Source organism: Enhydra lutris, unplaced genomic scaffold (genome assembly GCF_002288905.1).
Source record: "Enhydra lutris kenyoni isolate GAN:26980312 unplaced genomic scaffold, ASM228890v2 scaffoldscaffold24, whole genome shotgun sequence".
Lineage (NCBI taxonomy): Eukaryota > Metazoa > Chordata > Mammalia > Carnivora > Mustelidae > Enhydra > Enhydra lutris.
Genome location: NW_019154108.1, coordinates 28892333 through 28917241, shown reverse-complemented (window position 1 = coordinate 28917241; position 24909 = coordinate 28892333). Strand labels below are relative to the sequence as shown.

The following is a 24909-nucleotide window of genomic DNA, read 5'->3' as shown; positions in this document are numbered from 1 at the left end:
GGTCTAGCCCAGGGCCCAGCCATACTTAGGAAATGCCCAGTTCCTATCTGCTGATTATTGCATCTGCTCGAAAAATTCTAGCTTTTGCTGGATTCCTCCCTTTCACTTTCCAGAACACAGAGAGAAAACCACTGTGTGGTACTGGAAAAAAATCGATGCCCCCGTTAGGTACCCTCCAACTCTAGACAGAGCACAGTTGCCTCTCAGTTATGCAGGAGCTCAGAGCCTGCAGATTCAGTGTGGGGAACACTGGGGAACACTGACCCTTGCCTCGCAGCCCCCTCCGCACCCACTCCGGCTTCTCGAACTTACATCCCATCTGCACCCCACCTGCGCACGGGACAGCGAGGCCCAGGAAGTTTCGTCCACCATCCACTCTGGCCGAGATGCTGGCACAAGCAACGTCTTGGGTCAGTCACACCAACGTGGGGCATCTTGCACGCACGCAGTGCCTGACCTTGTCCATCCTCTTTTGGGAAGGCGTTCAAAGCAGTGTCCTGGTGCTCACGATTAAAACTAGTTTAGGCGGGAGAGAATCCTACTCTCTCAGAATGCTCTCCCTTGAGACTCGCAACGACTACTGAAGTAGAAAGGCTTTATTAATATACCCATTTCACAGATAAAGATCCCGCATCCCAAAGAGGGCCAATGCGGATCTGAGAGGCGCTGGCTCTTCTAGCACCCTGCACCCCAGAAGTGTGCCCAACAGTTTCCAGAGGAGGCCCTGCGCTGGCCACCTGCCGAATGACCTGGAATGAGCCAAGTGCTCGATGCTAATGAGCTAATGATCACTGTGATGGAGGCAGGGGAAGTGGAGGAGGCGAAGACACCAACTATACAGCATTGAAAATGTCTTAGACTAAAGTGCCAACTACAGGGACGCCTGGGGGGCTCCACTGGTTCAACTTCTGCCTGGGACTGAGCCCCGCAATGGACTCCTTGCTCAGCAGGGAGCCTGCTTCTCCCTCTGCCCCTCCTCCCTCATGTGCACACGCGGGCGTGCGCTCTCTCTCAAATAAATAAATAAATATCTTAAAATAAAATACCAACTACAGGGCATTCAGACTGTCCCCCACATTAGCCATTTCTGCATCTGTGAGGATTTTCCAACAGTTTCTCAAACCCCAACCCCCCGGCAGCCCCATTTCCTACCCTCGGCTCAGCAGCCTGGGTGTGAGGCTTGGCCGTCCCAACAAGACGTCCTAGCCATTTCTCAAGCTACCGGCTGTGGTTGGATTTTCCACTTGACATTGTTAAGAGATCAAACTGTCTCTGACATTGTCATACACAGGCCTTTTCAGTTTCCTGCTGGCAGATTCAGGTTAGATAAGCATTTTAAGCATTAGAGAAGTGATACTCCCAAGTTCCTCTCCCTACCCCAACCGGGGCCCCCGTCTACCCATCGTGAAGAGGTGCACTGTATTAGATCTGCTCTTTGGGGAGTGAACCTGTAAAAACACGACACAACCGGACACGCCCACGCATAGCAGAGGCTTAGACAAAGGCCAGCTCCCAGGCAACTCTGGAGGAAGCCCTTCACGGGAGATCCTGCAGACTCACACACTTGACGACTCAGTCATCAATTGCCATAGAGAAGAAGAAAACAAATTGAGCTGAGCCTGGAAAGAATGTCCGTGAACTTGGAAAAGCACTTGCTGGAAACTGCCTGGGGGGTGCAGTGACCTCCCCCTGGAACTGCCCAGGCCCCACCAGCTGGCGGCCTACCAAGAGAGACTGCAGATCTTTATGGGGGATGGCCAGCCACCATATCCCTCCTTCCCTGCCCGCAGAGTAGGAAAGTGGTAAAGGCCAATCAGAGAGAAGGTATTACAGCTTCTCCCTGGAAAACAGGACCATCGGTTTATTTGTTCTGATTGGAAGTAGTGAGGGTGGGGTGTGTGTGTGCAGAAGGCAGAGGACCCTTTAAAAGGAGTGAAGAAAGTAAACTGCTCTCGGAGCCCCCAATGCTGAAGGCACAAGTCTCCCATCCCTGCTCTCTGATGCACCGAGATCAACTTTGCAAACTTGGGCAAAGGGAGAGCCCATGGGAGGAGCTCCCCGGGCCTCAGTGGGGGTGTGTGTGTGCACCCCACGCCAATAACACACCATATCACCTCTAAATTGGGCCACCCCTAATCTTAGTCACCAGGTCAACGGAAATAATCTCCAGGCCTCTGTTCGAGACGCTATATCATTTCATTTTCCCTTTCCACCCGAACCTTACCACAAAAGTAAAATGCTAGATGAACAGGATAACCGTGACCTTCACGAGGGAGGCTCTTCTTGAGCTGAAAATTCACCACCACCAGCTCAGGCCGGGTGAGGAGTTTTCTGACAGATTCTGAGGTGGGGTGGGGGTCACAGCCTATCCCCCCCGCCCCCCATTAAGCTATACGTAAAGATGAACTACAGAGGCTCGTTCTATGCGCTTTCTGGTTCCTTGTAAAACTTAGCTGTTTTGGTGCAAAAGAGAAGCAAACGTTTCAGGAAATAAAAAATGTGTAGTATTGACAAGAGCCCTGCAGAGGAACCTTCTACTGAATGGCCCTCCACGAAGTGATACCAAGTCAATCAAACGCTCAAGTAAAGCTCAGCAGCCGGGAAAGATCCGACTTCTAGGGGCGCCTGGGTGGCTCAGTGGGTTAAAGCCTCTGCCTTCGGCTCAGGTCATGATCCCAGGGTCCTGGGATCGAGCCCCACATCGGGCTCTCTGCTCAGCGGGGAGCCTGCTTCCTCCTCTCTCTCTGCCTGCATCTCTGCCTACTTGTGATCTCTGTCTGTCAAGTAAATAAAATCTTAAAAAAAAAAAAAATCTGACTTCTAACAGCCAGCTCCAAATGGAACTGTCGAGAAACATGCCCGACCAGTTAGTCGGTCAAAGGCCTGCGTGCTGACCTAGGACAAGTTGCTCCTGGTCCGAGAAGGCCTGCCGGGTCCGCCTTCCCACGAGAGCACGGGCGTGGTCTCCCCCCTGGAAACGCCCTGCGATGGGTGCATGTCTTCGGCGGAGCTGTTCACCTGGTGTCTCCTGGATCCTCAGCGGACTCCCAGCCTCGAGACCGAACCAGGGGCACCCACTCTAGGAACCAGAGAAAGAAGGGGCAGCCGGCCTTGTGCCCGATGTCCCACCACGTCCACTGCCTGTGATGGCTTCACAGCTGGCCTGGGGAATCCAGCTTTTGAGAAACTGATTGTATTCCACCCCTGTTGGCTGCGGGAGAATCGTTTCCCAGGACTGGACTGGGACGCAAGCAATCTGGGGACTGCTACAGAGCGTTTCTTGCAAGGGGCCCGGGGGATTTTCCAGGCAGACATTGCCTCGCCAGTGCAAGCCCACCTCCACGACACCTACTGAGCCTCTCCCACGGGGCAGGTGAGGTGCTGGGCACTCAGCGGCCCGTGAGGGCACGTCTGCTCTCTCCACCTCCCACGGGACCTGCGGGCTGGCTGCAGACGGGCACCATCACCCCCAAGCCAGCGAGGTCACAGGGAGAAGCCGTGAGCTCGCCTTCCTCGTTCTTTTTCCCCTTTCTTTGTTCTCCACCTTCTAGATGGTTCAGCATCTCCTTGGTGGGTGGATAAGGCAGCAGAGATACCGTCACTCAGTCACTCATCCCTCCCTCCCCTTGATGAACCTTTCAAAAGCATGAGCTGTGTTTAAAGCCAAGGACGCTCTCCCAGGGGGAGTAAGGAGCTTATCCACTGATCAAGTTCTTTAAGCGAAAAGAAGAATTGTAAACATAGGTATTGTCACTGTATTGAACCATCTCTGGCCTTGCATTCCTTGTCTCTAAAACGTGGGTGTTGGAGGAAATGAGCTTTAAAGCCTCTCCCAGACCCAGCTTTGTATTACGCCAACTACATACACTGTAGAAAAGTTCTTGTTATTTTTTTAACACCAAGAACAGAGGCTCGGCTTCCTAATGGGATCATATATATGCATGGTGTCTTTCAGCTGAGGAGACCCGAATTGTCTTTATTTATTTATATTTTTCACACGTTTTATCCATCTATTTGAGAAGGAGAGATAGCATAAGCAGGGAGAAGGATCAGAGGGAGAGGGAGAAGCAGGCTCCCTGCTGAGCAGGGAGCCCGACACGGGACTTGATCCCAGGACCCTGAGATCATAACCTGAGCCAAAGGCAGACGCTAGACCAACAGAGCCACCCAGGCGCCCCTATGTGAACTGTTCTTAAAATAATAGTTGTCTCCTGAAAAATAGCATGACCAGGGTTCCGGGAGGCCTGCAGTGGGACTCAAGGTTGGCATCAGAACTGTAGCAAGTTGCATGTGTCTGGAGGGTCCTGGGACCAAGACAATGGGTTCTTCGGACCTCTGTGGGGGCTCTACCATCAGGTGCACTGGGGCCACTGGTCTGAGGGACAGCTACGATGCTGGGTGCTCCTGCTCCATGTGCGGAGACCACTGATAGCGCCAATGACCTCGACTCCCCAAGTCAACAGTACCCCGACCCAGGAGAGGGCACATGTGGTCTCGGGAGAATGGGACATATAAAATCCCAAACATCCAGTTGTTCAAACGGCGGTTGGCACTCTACATGGCTTTTCATAGGATGCAAGAGCTCACTTTTTGGTTGTGTTTGATTTCCTCAACAGTGTGCTCCCCGATTCGTGAAAAATACATCTTTCCCTGGGGCCAATTCTAATTGGCCAGGAAAAAAATCCCTGCAAGGCACACTCTGTCCTGGGTTTGAGGGTCCGGCGTGCACAACCTGCCATGCTCAGGTTCTGTCTCTTGTCAAAACTAGAGAACCTTCTACCCTGAAGGTGTGGCCACAACACAAGCTAGGAGTTCCTGAGTTAATTCCGAATCAGTTGCCTGTTGATTACCAGAAGTCTATGCAGTTTTCTCTACCAAGATCTAAAACTCTTTCCATCAAATACTTTATGATTCTGCCTTTAGCTAACTACGTTGAAACCTGCCAAAATAAAGTAAGCTTTTCAAAATGTGATGAACCCGTCTTCCGGCAAAGGGAGGCAGATCGATTAATGGGTTGTAAATAAAAGCACAAAATAAAATGTGCCCAATTTGGGCCTCGGGTCTGAGAGGTCGCATGTTCCGACACCATGACGCGGACTTCACAGATGCCGGGTTTTATTTCAAGTTTAGAATTTTACGACCACTGAGCTAAACAGACCTCCAGGAGATCATCTTCACGCAATACACACATTTTAAAAAGAGGAAACTGAGGCACAGAGGTTGTCCTTGGGTCTCTGTGCCTCTGAGTCTTGGTTTTCTTATCCCTAAACTGAGCAGAGGAATGCCGAAATCTCACCTAGATGGCTCAAGGGTCCTCCCAGATCGCAAAGGTGAGGAGGCCTTGTCAGAAAGATCCTCTCCACGGACTGAGAAAAAAAGTGGGTCCCATCTCAAGCAAACAGCATGTATAACCTGAACCCCAAACCCCACCGGTCCAAGCCTTCGAGATTCTCATCCAGAAAAGAATTCTCTATTTAAAGGTTCTCACCATGACATCCATTTTTTGGTACATAACCCTCTAAGGCTTTTACATTTTCAAGTGTTATACTTTTCAAAACCACATAAACCATTTTAACTTTTTAAAGAAAAATTGTTTTTAAGCAAGCTCCACACCCAATGTTGGGCTCAAATTAATGACCCTGAGATCAAGAGTCATGTGCCCCATGGACAGAGCCGGCCAGGCGCCCCCACGTAAAACCATTTTAAACTGTCTGAATTTTTTACTGCATGTGTGAGTTTTTCACACACACACACACACACACACCCTGAAACAAACACAGAACTGGTCACTATTTTTTTTTAAAGCAAAGGAAATGAAATTCCAAGGGCCCCTAAGAAATTGTAAGTACCAAGAAGGCCAGAATTCTATATGATACTTCTTTATGGATTCCCCCAGGGAAGTAGGCCAGCATTTTGCTTTAGCCTCTGTACGCATAACTGATAATGCAATTTTGAAGTAAATCAATAAAATCTATTTTTTAGGTAAGATGCATGCATATTTTAACAGACCCTTGAAGCCTGGTGTTCCCAAGGCCCGCATACTCTTAACAGAGTGACAGAGGGAAGGCAAGAAGTGCTGATGGGATTTTTAGCTTCTTCAAGAACGGCAAGCAAGAACACCAGCTTTGCTCAAGTGCAATTCATTTCTGTTCATACTGCAGAGAGCAGTAAGTGTGAAGGTGCGTGTATTTAAGCCCCAGACGTAAGGCGTGCAATACAGTTGCTTCTGAGTGAATTTCGAACGTGTGAGCCTTTATAAACAAACAGGTGCAAAGCCTTGGAGCACTCGACTTCAGGGCCGGGCCTGTGTGTCAGGCTCATCAGGAGCAGAAAGCCAAAGGCAAGTGCGTGCGCGTGAGACTTCTGCACAGCTCCTGCATGTGGAAGCGGCAGGGCGGGGTGGGGGGAGACCAGCCTTCCGACCACATTCCCTCCTGGTAAAAAAGCCACGGTTCATTTGCATCATCTAAATGGCTAAGTGATTTTCAGAGTGTAATCCCAAACAACTTGCTTTGCACTTTGTTTTTAACCACAGGGAGGGCTTCTGGATTCCGGTCCACGGGCTGTGGGGTTTCCACCAGCAAGCAGTGGCAGGGGGACCTGACAGCCGGAGAGTGAACAAAGCAGCCTGTTTCAGGCTTCCCTGGGCTGTCACCTCTGCCTGCACAGTATCACCCACAGTCACTCCTCTGTAGGAGGAAAAAACGAGCTGCACAAGGCACAAAAGGCTTAATTCTGGGAAAAGGCAGGGCAGGGGAAAAAAAGGAAAAATTAAAAAAAAAATCTCAGTGTGGGGCTGAGGGCCAGGGATTGGTTGCATGACTGGAAGGCTGAATATGCAATTTCAAACCTGTAGGCGTGAGTGGGTGTGCAAGCGTGTGAGGGTGAGTGTGTATGAGCGTGAGCACTTGAGTGCATTGTGAGTGTGAACATATAAGAGTGAATGAGTGTGAGTGATCATGTATGAGCATGAATCCGAGGATGTGAGTGTGAGAATTTGAGTATGCACGTGAGCATGTGAGGCCTGTGAGCATGAACACGAGGGGGCAAGGGTGAACGCGAGTGTGTGAGCAGGTAAGTGTGTCTAAGTGGTGTGAGCGTGAACGGTGAAGGTGTGAGTGTGAGCACATGTGAGCATAAACAGCTGGGGTTGTGAATGAGCACATGTGAGTATGAAACGGCTGAGGGCGTGTGTGATTATAAGCGTGTGTGAGCACGTGCAAGCGTGACTGGGTGAGGGCGTGTGCGTGTGAGCACGTGTGAACGTGAAAACGTGGGGTGTGTGTGAGGGTAAGCATGTGTGAGTGTGGAACGGCTGAGGGTGTGTGTGAGCTCTGAGCGTGAACACGTGGGGGCGTGTGTGTGTGTAAGCATGTGAGCATGGAGTGGCTGAGGGTGTGTGCGTGTGAGTGCGTGTGAGCGTGAACAGGCTGAGGACGTGTGTGCGTGAGTGCTGTGAGCATGAACGCGTGAGGGCGTGTGTGAGTGTGAGCACGTGTGAGCCCATGTGCGCATGAGCCAGTGAGGCCGTGCGTACCTGCAGCGCAGCGCAGCCCCACACACAGGAGCAGCCGAGTGGGAGAAGAGCAGGGGCGGCGGCAGGGGCGTCCCTCAGCCACCCCGCGCAGAGTGGTCTACAGAGCCGAGTCAATCAAGATGTCAGGCCTTCTGTAGACCAAATATCATTATCAGGTAACCAAGGGATTTTTGACCCAATGAGCAGAAGTTTTGGTGTCACAGATAAGGCTCCACCATAACAAGCTGTACAAGAAAAAGAAAACTTGGCTTATCATGCAAGCACTCAACCAACAGCTGAAAAGTCCCTAGGATCCCATAATTTCCAGTTGGTTACCCACCCTTCCCCCACGGGCGCACCCCCTCCGCCTCACGTGACTCAGTGTCGCTGCCCGGGATTTTTCCCTGGCTCTACTCTGAGGGTGTCTGAAAAGCTGTGTAAAGGGGTAGGGAGGGTGGACAACAGGCAGGCCTCATTTCTTTGTTATTTTTATTTATTTTTAAACAAGGAGCTTGAACCCAGGACCCTGAGATCAGGACCTGAGCTGAGATCCAGAGCCAGAGGTTTCACCGGCTGAGTCCCCCAGGTGCCCGGCAGCCCTCATTTCTACCCGAGGACCTGCTGGCTCACAGAACATCGCTCAGCCATCTGGCCTCTCAGTTGGCATCCCTCCAGCAAGTGAAAAAAGAAAAAAAAAAAAATAGCACCTGTCCTTATTGATCTTCCCTTTAACTGACTTCCAGACAACAGCCCTTTTCAAAGGTTGGGACACAGAAGCTGCTTTGAGAGACAGCCAATAGGAGCTGCTAATCCGCCCCTAGAAAGGCCGAATGGAAAGCTGGAGAACGAGTTAAAGCCACTTGGCTGTGCCAGCGACGCGCCAGGGATTTAAAAGCAAATGGGAAGGGCAGAACCGAGGACTGTCCTCTCCAGAAGGCCTGTAATTGTGGGCAGGAAGGCAGAGAGACGTGAGCCACACCTGCATCCAGAAGCCTGTCCATCCCATCCCAGGTGCACCATTCCTCCCCACAAGCCAGTATGCCTGTGCCCACAGCCCTATCCCCTCACAAAACACCAGACTGATCGGGGCCAGATTTTGCATACACATTTGCCTCCCCTTCATCGGCAGAAAACAGAGTCTCATGAACAGGAATGCTCAGTGTTCAAAAATTCAGACTGTGATTACTAAAGTGGGAGTCCGAAAGGGACAGGCTTTGAGGTCCAAAATACCTTTGAGAAGGAGGCCAAGTAGAAACATAAAGTTCTGGGCAGCTGCGGTTGGAGTTAATGCGGTAAGACACATAGTATTTGATACTCAAGATGAAGTCAGAAGGCTACCTGCTGTAATAAAATGCAGACTTTCCCCCAGCATAGCACCAGAACCCCTCCCCTTGCACACTGAACTAGGAAATTCCCCGTACTCTGGAAAAGTAAGAAAAAGTCCAGACCTTTTCAGAAGTGTTAGCTTCAACTCTTAACATCTTCCGTAAGACACTCTGATTCTCCTAAGAGTGAAAACAGCTTGGGACTGAGATTAACTATGTAACAGAAATAAACCCCCATCTCCTGCCAGGGCCAGAGCAAGATGTCAGTATGATTAATCAAAACGAATGTGGCTCAGGGGGCTGGGCTCTGGGTCCTGGGATCAAACCCCACGTGCTGTTCCCTGCTCAGTGGGGAGTCTGCTTCTCCCTCTCCCTCTGCTCCTACCCCACCCCCCGCTCATGTGCATGCTCTCTCTCTCTCTCAAATAAATAAATAAAAAGTCTTAAAACAAATTCACTTAATAACATACCTGAAATGTACTTACACCAGCCAGCAAGCATATGTATCGGGAACTTTAGCTTGGGCAACATAACCAAATATAAAGTTCTATTATTTTTGAAAATTGCATAGCTCAAAGCATGGTGTTGTTTTAATTCATACCATCAAACTGTATCTAAGTTACATGGATCCCACAAATATCGTGCTGTCCTCTTCACCCAGGACACCTGGCCCCAGCACAGCCCCGGGATTCGGAACCTGTCATAGAATCCCATGGCTTGTTTTCTTGGCCCATGAGTAGAAGCCGAGGTAATTCCATGACCTTGTCAGTCTTCTTCTGCCCCAAGGTATCACAGAATTGTGTTTTGCCTGATCAGACAAAAGCTATACTCAGCAGCTCTGTTCATTATCTTCGGGGACTCGGGGAATTTCTGGTAACGTTCATGAACATTGTCTCCCTGAGAAAGGAGTGATGACCTGCCAGAAATGTACCTTAAATATTGTATTTTAAGATGTACATAGAAGTAGTAAGTGAAGTGACTGACTCACTGTCCGAGCTACCGAATACACAGCCAGTGCTCGGCCACCTCCCCGGCAAACACACCTGGAGAGGATAGTGAAGTTATAACCGGCCCAGGGCCCTGATCGGAGTCTTCGTGACTCAGGAGAAAGTAACAACAACAGGGGCATGCAAACGAGTTGACGGAAAATCTCAGAACGAAACTTACCACTCTGGGCTTCTGCTGGTCCAAGGTATGCAGGAAGGCGGAGTTGGGGTCCAAGCAGCGCTCGGGGTCACTGGAGATGTCCTCCTCCGAGTCTTCATAGGAGGAGGAGAAGCCAGTGGAGGAGGCAGATGAAGAGGACAGTTTCCTCAGGGGCAGGCTACCCCGAGGGCTCCCCTGGGCCTCCTCCAAGGTCCCGTCCTCCTGGGCACCCATGTCTGTGATGATGACCGCTGGTATACTGCTGGGGCTGCAGGCCTCTCTCGGGGACGTCTTATCCTTCTGATCTGGGGAGAGCAGCTCCAGGCTGGGGTGGGCAGCTCCGTCCCGCTGAGGGCTTCCCCAAGTGCCCTCTGACTGCACCCCTGTGCCACACGTCCAGGCCAGCTGGGCTGCCTCCATGGGGCCCAGCCAAGCCCCAGAGCTCCCAGGCTGCACCCCCAGCCTGTCCCCAGGAAGGCACGGTGGTTCTTTCAGCTCTTTCGCAGCTCCCCAGGAAGGGAAAGTCTCCAGCATTCCCCCGGAGGGAATTCCTGCCTTCACCTTCTGTGTCCCTGGCTGTGCTAAGCAACTGCCCCCAAGCAAGCCTCGTGTTGTCAGAGACCCTGCATCCACTCCTCTGGAGCTCGCTAGAGGCTCCCCGACCATGGGGGCCCCACCCTGGGTCACCTCCGGCTTTACGGAGCCCAGGTCTGGAGGTGGCCTGACCCGGTTGGGGGCCTCAGAAAGCTCAGAGCTTTGTGGATTCACAGTCCTGTCCTCTGGACTTCTGGCTTCAGGAACCCCAGGGCCCCCCAGGCCACCAGGCAGATCTCTTTTCCCCACCTCCCCAGGGGGCTCCCCGTTTTGGGGCCCTTCCCTCTCTGGGGCTGGGCTTGTCTTGCTGCCCAGAGGCTGCCCCTGTCTCTGCACCAGAGACTCCTGGGGGTGCACACAACTGAGTTCTCGGGCCCTCTCAGGCCGCTCAGTGAGGTCAGGGTCGTGTGGATGGTGTGGCCCACTGGATGTGGTGCTTGCTGTCCCCTCTGTGGCCATCCCTAAGTTCACGTGGATCAGCCCCAGTGGGGAAGCTTGGCAGCTGCTCGTTTGGGAAGGCAGAGAGACCGTCTTGTCGATTTCCATAGCTCTGGGCGAGCAGTGGGGTCTGGCAGGGGTCCCCTTCTCCATTCTTGCAGAAGCCGCTGCACCCTGAGCCCCTGGTCCTGACGGGGCCCCGGGGCCGGGGAAAAGTGCCACCCCCTCGTCGCCCTCTGAGAGGCACAGGCCCAGCGCCCTTCCTCTCCGGCGGGAGGAGCCGGCCTCTGCAGTCTCTAGACATTGCTCCCCCCACGACTTTGTCCTCCGTTCCTCACTCCGAGCCAGGGCCCTCCCTGGGGGCTGACTGCTGCTGCGGAGGGGGCAGGGAGAGGGAGAAGGAGCCCTGCCCAGGCGCGGGCTGCGGGCCACCTGGACGGCGGAGCTCTGCGCCTGGATGTGCGCCTCGAACATATCCACTTTCTGGTTCACCTGCACATTCTGCAACTCGCGCTGCAGGATTCGAAGCTTCCTCTGGGTCTCCTCCGGCCCCGGAGGGGAGAGGGATCCTGCGGTCACCACCTGCTGCCCGTCCCCTCGAGCGCGGCCCGCCCAACTCGGGCTGCACACGCTGCTGCTGCTGCTGCTGCCGCCGCCGCCGCCGCCGCCGCTGCTCAGCCTGCGCCGGCCCCGCCAGCCCCCGGGGCTCCCGGGCTCTTCGGGCGACAACGACTCGGCGGGGGGGAAAAGGAAAGAGGCGCCTCTCCCGGGACTGAAAACGCTGCCGGGGCTCAGCGCGGCCCTCCCCCGCGGCGGGGGCGTCTCGCTGCTGCTGGGCCGGGGGCCGCCGCTCTTCACCTGCTCGGCGCTATTCATGATCACCAGGCTGTTGAGGGCATAGCAGTACACAGCCATAGTACTGGGTCCGCCGCGCTGCCCGCTGCCGCGGCTCCCGAGCGGGCTCCGCCGCCGGCGCCTCCTCCTAGCGCGGCTCCCGGCTCAGCCCCGGATACCCAGCGGCCGCGGCTGGGCGCGCCGAGGCGGTGGCATGGCCTGGGCTGCAGGCGGAGGGGCAACACGGAGGGCTCAGCCCCGGCCCAAAGCTCCATACATGACAGCGCCGCTGTAGAGACACAAGAAGGAGAGTCAGGACCCCGGAGGGCGGGGGAGGGGGACGGTCGAGGGGGAGTGCAGGGGGGGAGGTGGCGGGAGTAGGGGCGGGGCGGCCCGCTCGCGGACGCCGGGTCTGTCGGGGGTCCGGGGCCACTGGACCTCTCAGGACCGGAGTACGCTGCTCGGCGCGGACACCAGCGCAGCGGCGGGTGTGCGTTTCCCGAGTGCGCACCCACCCCTCACCCCCAGGGTGTGATGCGCTTTGAGGTCCCTGCAGAGTCCAAAATCTAAAGCCACGCGGCGGGCGGGGGCCCACGTACGGCTACTTGGTTCCTAAGTGTGCTGCGTGAAGGCTCGGCTGAGTCGGATCTCCCCGAGGGTGCGGACACCGCATTTACCGTCTGCGAGTCTCCTCCGGCCGAGCAAACCCTGCTCTAAGCGGGAGGAAGGGCAACCCGCCCCTGAGCCGCAGCATCTGCCGCTCCACCCTCTCTGGCCTCAGGCACCGGCTGGGGAAACCTGAGCGGGACCTGCCTCCCCAGCGGCTACCTGCGCGGGGCTGCGGAAGGACGCCTGCGCGCCGGCCGTTTACCTCCCCGATCCCGAGCTCGGGGTGGGTCCCTCGGCCTACCAAGGCCTGGGCGCGCGGCGGAGCCGCAGCCGAGGGATTTTTCAGCACTGGCCTTGTCGCCTGTCCCCAAACAAGTGTGTTTTGTGAGTGTGGGCGCGCCTGCGCGCGCCCGGAGCCGAGGCGCTGCACGTCCCCTGTACCGGAACCAGTACTCGTCGCCCCTGTCGTCGCCCCCCGCGGAGGCGTGTGTGTGTATGAGCGCGTACAGGGAGCCAAGCCTCCGCACCCCCTGTGCCCCAAGACGCGGCTGCCTCTGAGGCTCCGGGACCCGCGCCCACTCGGAGGCACCCGAGGGCCCGCGCGCCTGCAGCCCGGCTCGGCACCCCGCCCCGGCCCGCGCTCCGAACGCCGGGCGCCGCGGCCGAGGACCGGGCTCGTCCGCATCCTGGGCAGTCTCGCCCGGCGCCAGCCCAGCGGCTTTGCTGCCCGAGCCGGGGACGCCCGGTGTTCGCGCGGAAGGCGGCCGGGCCGGCGGCCCGGAAGACGAGCGACTGGGACGCCCCGAACCCGTCCCTCCTCCCCTTCCCACACCTCGGCTCCAGCCGCCCTCCCGGCTCACACTCGGTCCGCGTCCCCGCTTCCCACCTCTCCGTCTTTCCAGAACCCGGAACGCCCAGGTTGGCTCCCTGGCAGGGGAGGGGAGGGAGGGCTCGGAGGCGAGAGCAGTAAAAAAGCCGCCAAACTTACCTGCAATTTCTCAGCTGCCCGGACCCGAGCAGACTATATGGCCCAGGGACACAGACCTCGTAGGAACAAGATGGCTTGAAAAGTGAAAAAGCTCAGGATCGACCTCCCCAACGAGCTCTGGAAGACAAAAAAGGGGAGCGCGAACGCTGGGGGAGAGCTCCCGGGCTGGGGCCGGCGATCGCGCGGAGGCTCCGCCGGCCGGCCCTGCACGCCCTTCTGGGCCGTGCAGACACTACCCCTGTCAGTATCTGCTCTGGCTACTTCAGTGTTTGTTCAATGTGCGATTAAAAAAAAAAATGGGGGGTGGGGTGGGGAGGAGGGAGGAGGGAGAAAGGCGGGGGTTTGGGGGAGGAAAGCAGGAAGGAAGTTGTGAGCCCGTCTGGGGTTGAACTCAGCGGAACAAGTTTTTCTTTTCTTTCTTTCTTTCTTCTTTTTTTTTTTTTTTTTCTATTGCTTGGCAAGACCGAGAAAGGGAAACACTTAAAAAAAAAAAAAAAGTTTCCATTGTTAGCTAACAGCAAAAAAAAAAAAGCCTTTTGACTTCTGCGGGTTAAAAGATATACGATCCATTTTCCACCCTTCCCCCGAGCCTTGCTGATGTCTTGCTTATTTTTGAAAAATGTTTTTAATAAAGTTTTGGGTGTGCATTTAGACAAAGCAAATCGTGGGGACCTTTTTAGCATTGAAGACCAGCTCAAATCCTATATCAATGTGATGTGTGTTCTCTTACACAAATATGCAAATTCAAAGAAGGTAGTTTGTGGGCGCCCCCTCCCAACTCTGCAGATTTTAAATATGCATCACATAGTATTTTGGAAGATTGTTGGGCTGTGAGCTGTTGATGGTTTTGCAGAGCAATTACTAGTCGTATAAACATGCCTGGACTTTGCACGCTTCTCTGTTACTAAAGGTGCACAGCAAATGGGAAGCTGACATAGTTTTGCATGTAATGCTCAGTTATTTTAAGAAAAAGGATAGTGCTGAAGCTAAGAAAGCCTGAGACGCTTTGCTCAGTCTCTTCCAGCTGGATCATTTTTGAGAGCCATCAGCAAAAAAAGGGGGGGGGGGCAGGGATAGGTGCATCAGTCAGTACTCCCAGGCGGGGAAACCCACCCCATTTGAGCTCTGTTGCCACTGGTGTGTTTTTCATAATTCCCTAAATCCTAAACCGCAGCATTTAGTACAAAGAGGGAAAACACAGCTGCCAGGCTCAGGAGATTTAAAAATCTAGAACCTGAATTGGTCCTTATATTTCTATTAGCTAAAATTTAGATGGAAACTTTGACTTTGTTTGTAGCGAATGCCTCTCTTGCCTGTTTATGGAACAGTACCTTTCCAGTGAGCAAAACAGCCTGCTGCTCAATCAGGGAAAGACTCTTGTCAAATCTGAAACCAAGAGATCTTTTAGCTAAGAGCTTCTGGGAATCAGATGCTTCGAGTCCTTTCTAATTTTTTTCCAAATACGCCATGAAAGTATGGAGCCTTATTACTCTCCCACCCACAGCTGGGCTAAATAAAAGGAACCTAGACTGTATTCAGGTGTTGACTTGGGATCTGGCAGTTGCTAAGGCAGAGGTGCCAGGCCAACCCTTGACCCTGATTTGGTTCCCTAGTGGCTAGTTCCCTGAGGAGCTGCTAGTTCCCAGGAGACCCATTCTATGGACTTGGTTCCTGACTGTTCTACAAGAAGCAAACACCATGTCCGGTGTCATGGTGGAAGCGACTGGAGGACCTAGCAGTGCACACTGTGAACATGGAAATTTAGCTTCCCAGTCCCTGGGAAATCTCACTGTCACCTCACGGCTAGATATCATCAGTCTTTCCCAGAACTGAGAAATTTGGGCTTCCAGGACCTACAATTAGCCTGGAGAATTTTTGCTCGAAGAGGAGCCAACAGCTGGTCAGGGGTGGCACCCAGAAGGAATTCCTGCTTTGGGCTGGAGGTAGAGCCAGACAACAATTCTTCCTGTCCAAAATTCTAACTGTGCTACCAAGAGCATGATGGACTGGGGAAAAGATGGAGCAAAACCCGTATCTGGAAGTCAGCATGGCTGGCTTTCTTCCCAAAGCAGAATCTGGTTGTCTTCCATGATTTTAAATGAATGTAGGGGAGAAAAAAACCATACAGCAAGTCTTAGAAGTCACGCACTGTTCACATTGTAATCTTCAGAACAATCCTATGAGCTAGATACTATGATTATCCCTATTTTACAGGTGAAGGAAGTAAAGCACAGTAATCTCCCCCCTAAATCCCACAGCTGGCAAGTTGCAAAGGCTTGGATTCAAACCTGTGCAGTCGGGATCTAGCTTCCGTGCTTGTGACTAATTTCTCCATATTCTATACTAAATACCCACCATTGTAGGTATCCGTAGGGAAAGTTTGCCTAGCTGTCTGGGGTTTCCATCTTCCCACATTTGAAATGGAATTTCATTTATTTATTTATTTATTTATTTATTTTTTTAAAAGATTTTATTTATTTATTTGACAGAGAGAGATCACAAGCAGGCAGAGAGGCAGGTAGAGAGAGAGGAGGAAGCAGGCTCCCTGCTGAGCAGAGAGCCCGATGCGGGGCTCGATCCCAGGACCCTGAGATCATGACCTGAGCCGAAGGCAGCGGCTTAACCCACTGAGCCACCCAGGCGCCCCTATTTATTTATTTATTTGCATTCTTATTTATTTGTTTGTTTAATTATTTATTTATTTTATTAACATACAATGTATTATTTGTTTCAGGGGTACAGAAATGGAACTTTAGTATATGCGCTGCCAAAGCGAGCACCAGAAATGGAATTTTAAAAATCATAGCCATGAAACTAAGAACAGAAAGGCAACTTCGTCAGTTTGACAAAGGGCATCTATGAAAAAAACCTACAGCTAGCATCATACTTAGTGGTGAAAGGCTGAACTGGCTTCATAGGACCAGGAGCAGTTAAGGGTGTCCGTGCTTGCCACTCCTATCTAGTACGGTACTGGGAGCCCTCGTCAGAGCAGTTAGATGAGAATAGAAATAAAAGGCTTCAGATTGGAAAGAAAGAAGGAAAACTCTAGGTACAGTTGATACGATTGTCTATGCAGAAAATCCTGTGGAGTCCACAGCAAAGCTTTAGGTGAGGTTAGCAAGTGTATTGGTTAGCTAGGGCTGTGGTAAAAAAGTACCAGGGCCCAAGTGGTGTGAACAAAGAAATGTACTGGTTCACAATCCTGGAGGCAAGAAGTCTGAATGAGGGTGGTGGCAGGTCTGGCTTCTTCTGAGGCCTCCCTCCTTGGCCATCCTCTCCGTGTGTCCATGTCCCACTCTCCCACTCTCCCACTCTGATGAGGATGCCAGTCATATTGGATTAGGGCCCACGCAATTTTAACTAAATTACCTCTTTAAAGACCCTACCTCCAAATACGGAGACATTCTGAGGTACTAGGAATTAGAAGGTCAACACATAATTTTTTTTAAAAATTTCATTTATTTACTTGACAGAGAGAGAGAGCACAAGGAGGCAGAACAGCAGGCAGAGGGAGAGGGAGAAGCAGGCTCTCCGCTGAGCAGGGAGCCTGACATGGGGCTCGATCCCAGGATCCTGGGATCATGACCTGAGCTGAAGGCAGTCGCTTAACCGGCTGAGCCACCCAGGCATGCCGGGATGCATTAATTTCAACACATAAATTTTAAGGGCACATAATTCACCCCATAACAGCCAGGTTCCGGGATACAAGATCAATAGGTCGAAATCAATTGTAGGTCTATAGATTAGCTATGAATGATCAGAAATCAAAATTTAAAAGAATAATATTTATAATAGCATCAGGAACTATGAAATACACAGGTGTCACCATAAGAGAAGGAGTGTAAGACAGTAGAATGAAATCTACTGAACACCACTGATGAAATTCAAATGGAAAGATACCCCACATGCATCAACCAAAGACTTGGTATTGTTACGATGTCAGTTTTCCCCAAATTAGTCTGCAGAATCAGTACAATCCTCATCAATATCATTCCAGAGGGGTTTTTTTATTGTTGTAGAAACTGACAAGCTGATTTTAGGTTTCAGAGGGAAATACAAAGGATCTAGATTCACTGGAACAGCTTTGGAGAAAAACAGAGTGAAAGGACTACCACTTTCACATTTCAGGAATTACTATAAAGCTGTAATTACCAAGACAGCATGGTATTGGCATAAAGTTAGACAAATAGATAAACGTGACAGAATACACAGTCCAGAAATAGACGGATATTATAGGGAGGATTGATTTTTGATACAGGTACACAAAAGGAATCTTTTGACAAATAGCGCTATAACAACCTGATATCTTTATGAGATTCAATCCATATCTTGTACCATCTTCAAAAATTGACTCAAATTGACTCATAGGTCTAAATGTAAAACCTAAAACCATAAAACTTTTATAAGGACATAAGAGAGAATCTTTGGGACCTTCAGTTGAACAAATATTTCTTGGATATGACATCAAAACATGTTCCTTAAAAAAAAAAGCTGACAGATTGGACTACATTAAAATTAGATGTTCTTCTAATGAAAAGAAAACCAATGAAAAGACAAGCTACAGACTGGGAGACAATATACGCAAAGTGTATATTTCAAGATTTGTTTATTTATTTGAGAGAGAGAAAGAGAACGAACAGGGAAAGAGATAGAGGGAGAGAGAATCCCCAAGCACACTTCCGCTGAGAGTGGAGCCCAGCCAAGGGCTCCAACCCAGGACCCTGAGATCAAAGGACCTGAGCTGAAATCGAGAGTCAGCTGCGCAACTGACGGAGCTACCCACATGCCCTGCAGAGTGTGCACTTTGATTAAAGGCGTAGTATCTAGAATATATAAAGAACTCTTAAAACTCAATAATCAGAGAAGGTAAAAAATGGGCAGAAATTTGGGCTGACACGTCCTTTAAGGGTGTATGAAAGTGGCAAATACGCATTGAAAAGATACTCAGCATCAGTAGTCAGCAGGGAAATGTGATTTAAACCACAACTAAATATCCTTACACACCTATTTGAAAAATGTATCTGGTGATGATGTAGGGGAAGTGAGTTCTCATATGCTGCTAATGGGAATATCAATGACATCACCACTTTGCAACACAGATGGACAGTTTCTTAAAAAGCTAAACATACAGAGGGACCTGGGTGGCTCAGTCGGTTAAGCATCCAACTCTTGATTTTAGCTCAGGTCGTGATCTTGGGGTCGTGAGATCAAGCCCCACATCTGGCTCTGAGCTCAGCGAGAGTCAGCTTGAGAATCTCTCTCTCTCTCTCTCCCTCTCTCTTCCTCTGTTCCTTTCCCAACTTGCATGCGTGCATGTGCGCTTTTTCTCTATCAAAATAAATAAAATCTTAAAAAAAAAAAAACACTAAACAGATACTATTTCACTCCTAGGTATTTACTCTAGAGAAATGAAAGCATATGTCCAGGGGCCCCTGGCTGGTTCAGTCAGTAGAGTGTGCAACTCCCCATCTTGGGGTTGTAAGTTGAAGCCCCACACTGGGTGTAGAAATTACTTAAAAATAAAATCTTAAAAAAAAAAAAAGAAAGCATACAGCCATATAAAGGTTTGTACACAAGTATTCACAACAGATTTATTTGGATTGGCCAAAAAGTGAGGAACAGCCCAAATGTCCATCAACACGTGAATGGATGAACAGATTGTGGTACCTCTATGCGGGGAATCCTACTTGTCAACAGAAAGAAACCAGCCATCGACAGACACACAGCATGGATGAGTCTCAACAGGGTCACGTGAGTAAAAGAAGCTAGATAAAATAGAGCACCCTCTGTACAATTCCATCTGTAGAAAATTCTAGAAAACACCAGCAAATCTATAGTGACGGAAAGCAGATCGGGAGATGAGGAAGGCAGAGGGGCACAAGGAAACTTTGGGAGGTGATGCCGAGTTCACCATGTTGGTGGTGGGGGTGATTTCACAAGTGAAAACTATCAGATCCTACAGTGTTGAATGTGTGCACTTGATGGCATGTGAATTACAACTCGACCAGTATGGTTCTTAAAAAACATAGCAAACATAGCTGTGAATAGGTACAGCCCTCCATTTGGCTGTTATGGGCCCCATTCTAGTGCCAAGCACAGTGTCAGGCACAAAATATTCTTTGTGGGTAAACGTTAAATCCTTCATTCGGTGATGTTCTCATAAAATTTTATGGACTAACTCTGCGTTCCACTTCCCCATCATCTGTAACTCTGTAAAACTATCTGATGCACTGTGTGATAATCTTCATCTCCCCACCTTTGTTCCCTTGCAGACAGTGAGTTCTTCAAGGAAAGGGCCTCAATCTATGTATCTCTTCAGCCTTAGGTTTTAGCCTCACACAGAGTCGATCTATACATATTTATCAAATCAAAACAATAGATGAATCAAGCAGTCAATCAAATCATTGTGCCAAAAAACCCCAAAAACACAACAAAACGAACCAACCAACCAAACAAAACCAAGGAATCAGCACCACCAGGAAAGCAGCCCAAGGCCTGTCCACCATGGAGCTTGGCTGGCGGGAACAGGCAGGGGAAGGGTCTTCCCTTTACCTGTACTCCTTGCTTGAAATCTTAGTTCCAAAGTTCCCAAAAGGCCATTAGCCCAAGACATGGCTGCGGCCAAGTTGTGTCCCTAAGAGAGGTCACCACACCTTCTCCCATCCACCACAGGCTGAACGTGACCAAGGCCACACACAAGGAAGGGTCCTCATATCGCCTTTCATCCCCGCCCAGCCCTCTGGAAACGTCTTCACTTTTCCCTCACCTTCCCCTTGATCTGGGTAAAGCAGCCAATAATTCATCCATATCTTCATGTACTGGCCTGTTGAGCTATGTGAGCTATGCATCAGTCCCGTGGGCTCCTAGGGATGGAGTGGTGAGGCTCCTCCCTGCCCCCAGCCCATGGGGAGAACCCTGAGCCCATCGAGAGCTGGCTGTGCCCTCCTGGGTGTTGCTGCCAAGGAGGGGTGGGGAAGGCAGCTCGGTTAGATCTGAGGTTCTTACAGGCTCCCCCATATACCACTGCTGTGTGTCCTGAGGCAAGTACCAGAAACTCTCTGAGCCTTGGTTTGGAGCTCTGTACATGGCAAGGATTATAACATCCAATGCACAGTGTTCTTATGAGGATCCAAGAGCAATGCACGGGTAAGCGCTCCAGAAGATATATTTTCTTAAAAAGTAGTGCTCAACCCCTTAGCATCTTGTACCAAGAAAGATCCAAGGCTTAGTTGATCTACGAATCTGCCCCACTCAGGCAGGGATCCAATAAAACGTTGGTTCTACGATGAGCTTCCTCTGCACCCAGAGACCTCCCTTCCTATACCAACACCGCTCTTATCCCCATCACCAGTGGGGGGCTCTGGGGGCCCTCTGAGCATTTTCTCTATGCTCTAACTTCCAAAACTCTGAAGTCTGATGACATCCAGATGGCTATGCCCACACTCATAAAACAACACAAGGGATGCCTGTTCGAGGCTCACAGGCCCTTCCAAGTGGGTACGTCTGCCCCGCTCCCTAGTTAGAAATGCTGGTATCAAAGGGCCACTCTGGGCTTCTTGCTTATTAGGCTCGGGTGCACAGGGGTCCCACCGACAGCAAGCCACAGGCTGGCTGATGGCCAGGCGTGAAAACAGGGGGGCTTTCGTGGGACTTGGGAGTCCTTACTCCAAGAACCCAGCAGAAAGATCAAGAGGTCGGCCTTATAAACGGGAGCTGAGATGGAAGGACCAGGAATGAGCAAAGGGTGTCTGGGTGAGCACAGGCGTGTGCGGAACAGTCATGTCCCCACAAGAAAACCCACAGCACCTGGAGCAGCCATGGACAGAGAGAGGCAGAGTGTCACCTGACTTGCAGGGGGCTTCCCAGATCCCATTCCCGGGAGGTTGGCAGGCTCTGTGTCTGCCCCAGATTATGTGAGCTGCAGATGGAGTGTTTCTGTGAACAACCCTTCCCTTAGCCACTTAGTACCTTGCCTTACACATCGGTATTTTATTCACGAGTAAGTCCTTGGTGTTTAAAAAAATACTGGTGTTTAAAAATATGACCTTATTATTTTTAAAAATATTTTATTTATTTATTTGACACGAGAGAGAGAGAGAGAGAGCACAAGCAGGGAGAGCAGCAGAAGGAGGAGAAGTAGGCTCCCTGCCTAGCAGAGATCCTGCTGCAGGCCTCCATCCCAGGACCCTGGGATCATGACCTGAGCCAAAGGTAGACGCTTAACAACTGAGCCACCCAGGCAAACCTTGGCATTATTTATTTTAAATGCCCAGAGTCTTGCTGCCCTTTGCCACTACCAATCCATGACTGAATCTGGAAGGGCAAAAGGCAAATGGCAAATGTTATGATTCTAGGTTGACATGAAGAAGAAGACTTGCTTTTTTTTTTTTTTTTTTTTTTAAGAGAGAACACATGAGTGAGCACAGGTGGAGGGACAGGCACAGGGAGAGAGAGAGAATCTCACACAGACTCCATGCTGAGCACAGAGCCTGACACGGGGCTCGATCTCACGACCCTGAGATCACAACCTGATATCAAGAGTCAATGTTTAACTGACTGAGCCTCCCAGGTACCAGGAAGAAAGGTTTTATTGTAACACCCGCAGTCCTAGTTTGTGTCTTCCGGAGCACACACCAGAGTACTGGGGTTTCCCCCTATAATGCATATTCTTCGTTCATTCCTTCTTCTAACGTTTACTAAACACCCCCTCCTCATTAGGGGTGCTCTGTTGGAATCTGCCACTTTTGGTCTCCTTCCCTTGGAGGCAGGGAATAATAAAGTCTTACCCCAATTTGCATCGACAGTGCCCGATGTAAAGAAGGCTGATAAATATTTCTTTTTTTTTCTTTTAAAGATTTTATTTACTCATCTGACAGAGAGAGAGCGCGCATGCACAAGCAGGGGGAGAGGCAGAGGGAGAAAGGAGAAGCAGACTTCCCAGTGAGCAGAGATCCCGATGCGGAACTTGATCCCAGGACCCTGGGATCATGACCTTAGCTGAAGGCGGGAGCGTAACCGACTGAGCCCCTCAGGTGCCCCTGGTAAGTATTTCTTGAATGACTGATGTCTGGAACTCAGGCAAGAGGAACAAGTAAAGGATTTTTAAGTCTCCTGTATCCGGTTATTCAGACTGGGGCTGAGAAGGGGCCAACATGCAGACTGGAAACACTCCTGCAGTAGAACACAAGAGAACGAAAGGTGTCCTCCTTCCCCGTGTAGACACTGAGACATACTCTGCTTTCAAACTGACTCCTCAGCCACTCGGATAACAGATTTCTGCGCAGTTAGCCTGGCTCTGACCCAAGCCCGGAGACCCCAAAAGCCATGGATCAGCCATTATCTGAGCCAGTGGTTTTTATGTACATACATTTTTTTTCCATGGTCTGGAATCAACCATGAACTGATAAGACAGAGATTGAAAAGATGTTCTCCTGCTTTTCGTGTCTAAATGCGAACACCGCCAAGCCCAACCCTCGTGTGAAAACGTGGTGTCAACAGCTCGGTTAAACTGAAATCGAGTCACTCATGGTTGAGAGGTTGGCTGCATGGTTTTCACTGCACACGTCCCTTCTCCAGGGACCCCCCCCACCCCACATGCCAGGCTGTCTTTGACTTAAGGCTGGTCTCCTGTAAGCTTAAATGGGGACAGGGTCAGGAACAGTATCTACACCCTTCCCCTGCCTCCTTCTCTGGATGACTGGATGTGGGTGACATCGGTGTCCCCCTCTCCACCTGGGACAAAAATAAGTGGTGAGAAAAAACATTGTTTTACAATTTTAAGTCAACTGTACTCAACCTGGGGCTTGAACTCATGACCCCGCGTTCAGGAGTCACAGCTCCACCGACTAAGCTGACCCTATGGCCCCTTCCATGAAATTGAGAAGCGTTTTTTTTCTGTGGTTTGGATACCAAGGCTTGAGTCTGAGCGGTCACAGTCGACAACCCCAGGAGAGCCAGAAGGCTCGACTTTGAGTCAAGCTCATCACATCATTTAATGTTTTGGGGACAGGAAGGAAGCGCAGTTCACATGCTGGGTCTTTAAGAGCAAAGTCTCAGGAGAGGTCACTCTGTGATGTGCTAGCACAGAGTAGGTGGCTCTCTCTAGCAGAAAGAGGAAGTCTCGGGTCCCCGGCCTGTCCCTCGCCGTGAAGGGACAGTATCAGCAACGTGAGATTCTATCTCCGGTGATTGCTGACCTCCCTGCACTCACACCTCGCGCATCTACAGAGCTGGTCCTATGTGCCCACTGCCCTCGGACTCGCGAGAGCCTCCCTTCAGCCTTGGGTTTCGTTAGTAATGCCCTGTGTTTACTCATCAAGCCGCGTTTTCCAGGCAGAAAGAATGGCGAAGAAAAGGACATGACGAAGGAGACAAGTGTATCAAGTTCTACAGAGAGAACTCAGACTAGAAAGGGGGCTGAGCTTAACAATGATTATAATTCAGTGTGACCTGTGGCGTGCCTGGCATTCAAGGCCCCAAGAGAGCGCAGTGGCAGGCTGCCCTCGGCTCAGGGAGGAGGTGGGAGGGCTTCAGGAGAAGGGGCTATAGAGGATGGGTAGGAACTCACCAGGCAAAGAAGAGAGACCTTCTTCTGCGGAGGGTCACCTGGGGAGCAAGGGCTCTGACCCAGGGGAGCAGCTGGGAGGGCGGCGGTGGGGAGGGGCTGGAGCACAGGGTGGGAGGGGGTCAGCAGCAATGTCCAGAAGAGTCTGGCATAGCAGTTTGGCTGAACTTAGCAGGGATGTTCCTTGATCGCTAGGTGACAGAGTTTGGATTTTTATTTAAAATGATAGGGAGAGGGACGCCTGGGTGGCTCAGTTGGTTAAGCAGCTGCCTTCGGCTCAGGTCATGATCCCAGCGTCCTGGGATCGAGTCCCACATCGGGCTCCTTGCTCAGCGGGGAGCCTGCTTCTCCCTCTGCCTCTGCCTGCCATTCTGTCTGCCTGTGCTCGCTCTCTCTCCCTCTCTCTCTCTCTCTGACAAATAAATAAAAAAAAAATAAAATGATAGGGAGTCACCAACAAGACTAAAGAGGAGAGTGACACAAGTGAATCAGAGTTTCAGAACGATCTCTCTGAGGCAGTGTGGGGGACACATTGGACGGGGAGAGTCAGACCTGTTCTCCGGGGCACCTGTGTTCCTGCTGGGCAGGCACCAGAAATGCAGGGGCTTAAAGCAACAGGGATCTGAGATCTGTCCTCAGCCTGGCCCCTTGCTTCATCAAAGCACTGGTCTGCCAAGACTGTCCCAGGAGTGACGGCCGCCTGCTCTGCTCTGCTCTGGCTGAGAAGCAAGACCCAGGTCCCACCCATGCCCGAGGAGAGGGGATCACACGGGGTGACCACCGGCAGGCTTAGCAGCGTCTGTCTCTACGGACTTAGATCTTACACTGTCTCAGAATCACCCGGGAAGAATCAAATAGGGGTCTTCTGGTGTGTGTGTGTGTGTGTGTGTGTGTG

General features: G+C 51.2%; 2 protein-coding genes across 2 annotated transcripts in view; one reads left to right on the top strand and one right to left on the bottom strand.

The window, feature by feature from the left end:
- Positions 1 to 13514, bottom strand: part of LOC111150765 (inositol-trisphosphate 3-kinase B) — an 87664-nt gene extending 74150 nt beyond the window's left edge. The window contains exons 1-2 of the mRNA XM_022508356.1: positions 13451 to 13514; positions 10009 to 12142 (exon numbers count right to left, since the gene is read on the bottom strand). Coding sequence (XP_022364064.1) covers positions 10009 to 11934 — 1926 coding nt within the window. The 5' untranslated portion in view covers positions 11935 to 12142; positions 13451 to 13514. The remainder of the gene's footprint in view (positions 1 to 10008; positions 12143 to 13450) is intronic.
- LOC111150701 (translation initiation factor IF-2-like) lies at positions 12068 to 13541 on the top strand. Its single transcript, XM_022508245.1, has 4 exons — positions 12068 to 12083; positions 12635 to 12745; positions 12913 to 13380; positions 13465 to 13541. The coding sequence occupies exons 1-4, from the start codon at positions 12068 to 12070 to the stop codon at positions 13527 to 13529; spliced, it is 660 nt and encodes a 219-aa protein (XP_022363953.1). The 3' UTR covers positions 13530 to 13541.
- The last annotated feature ends 11368 nt before the right edge of the window (positions 13542 to 24909 follow it).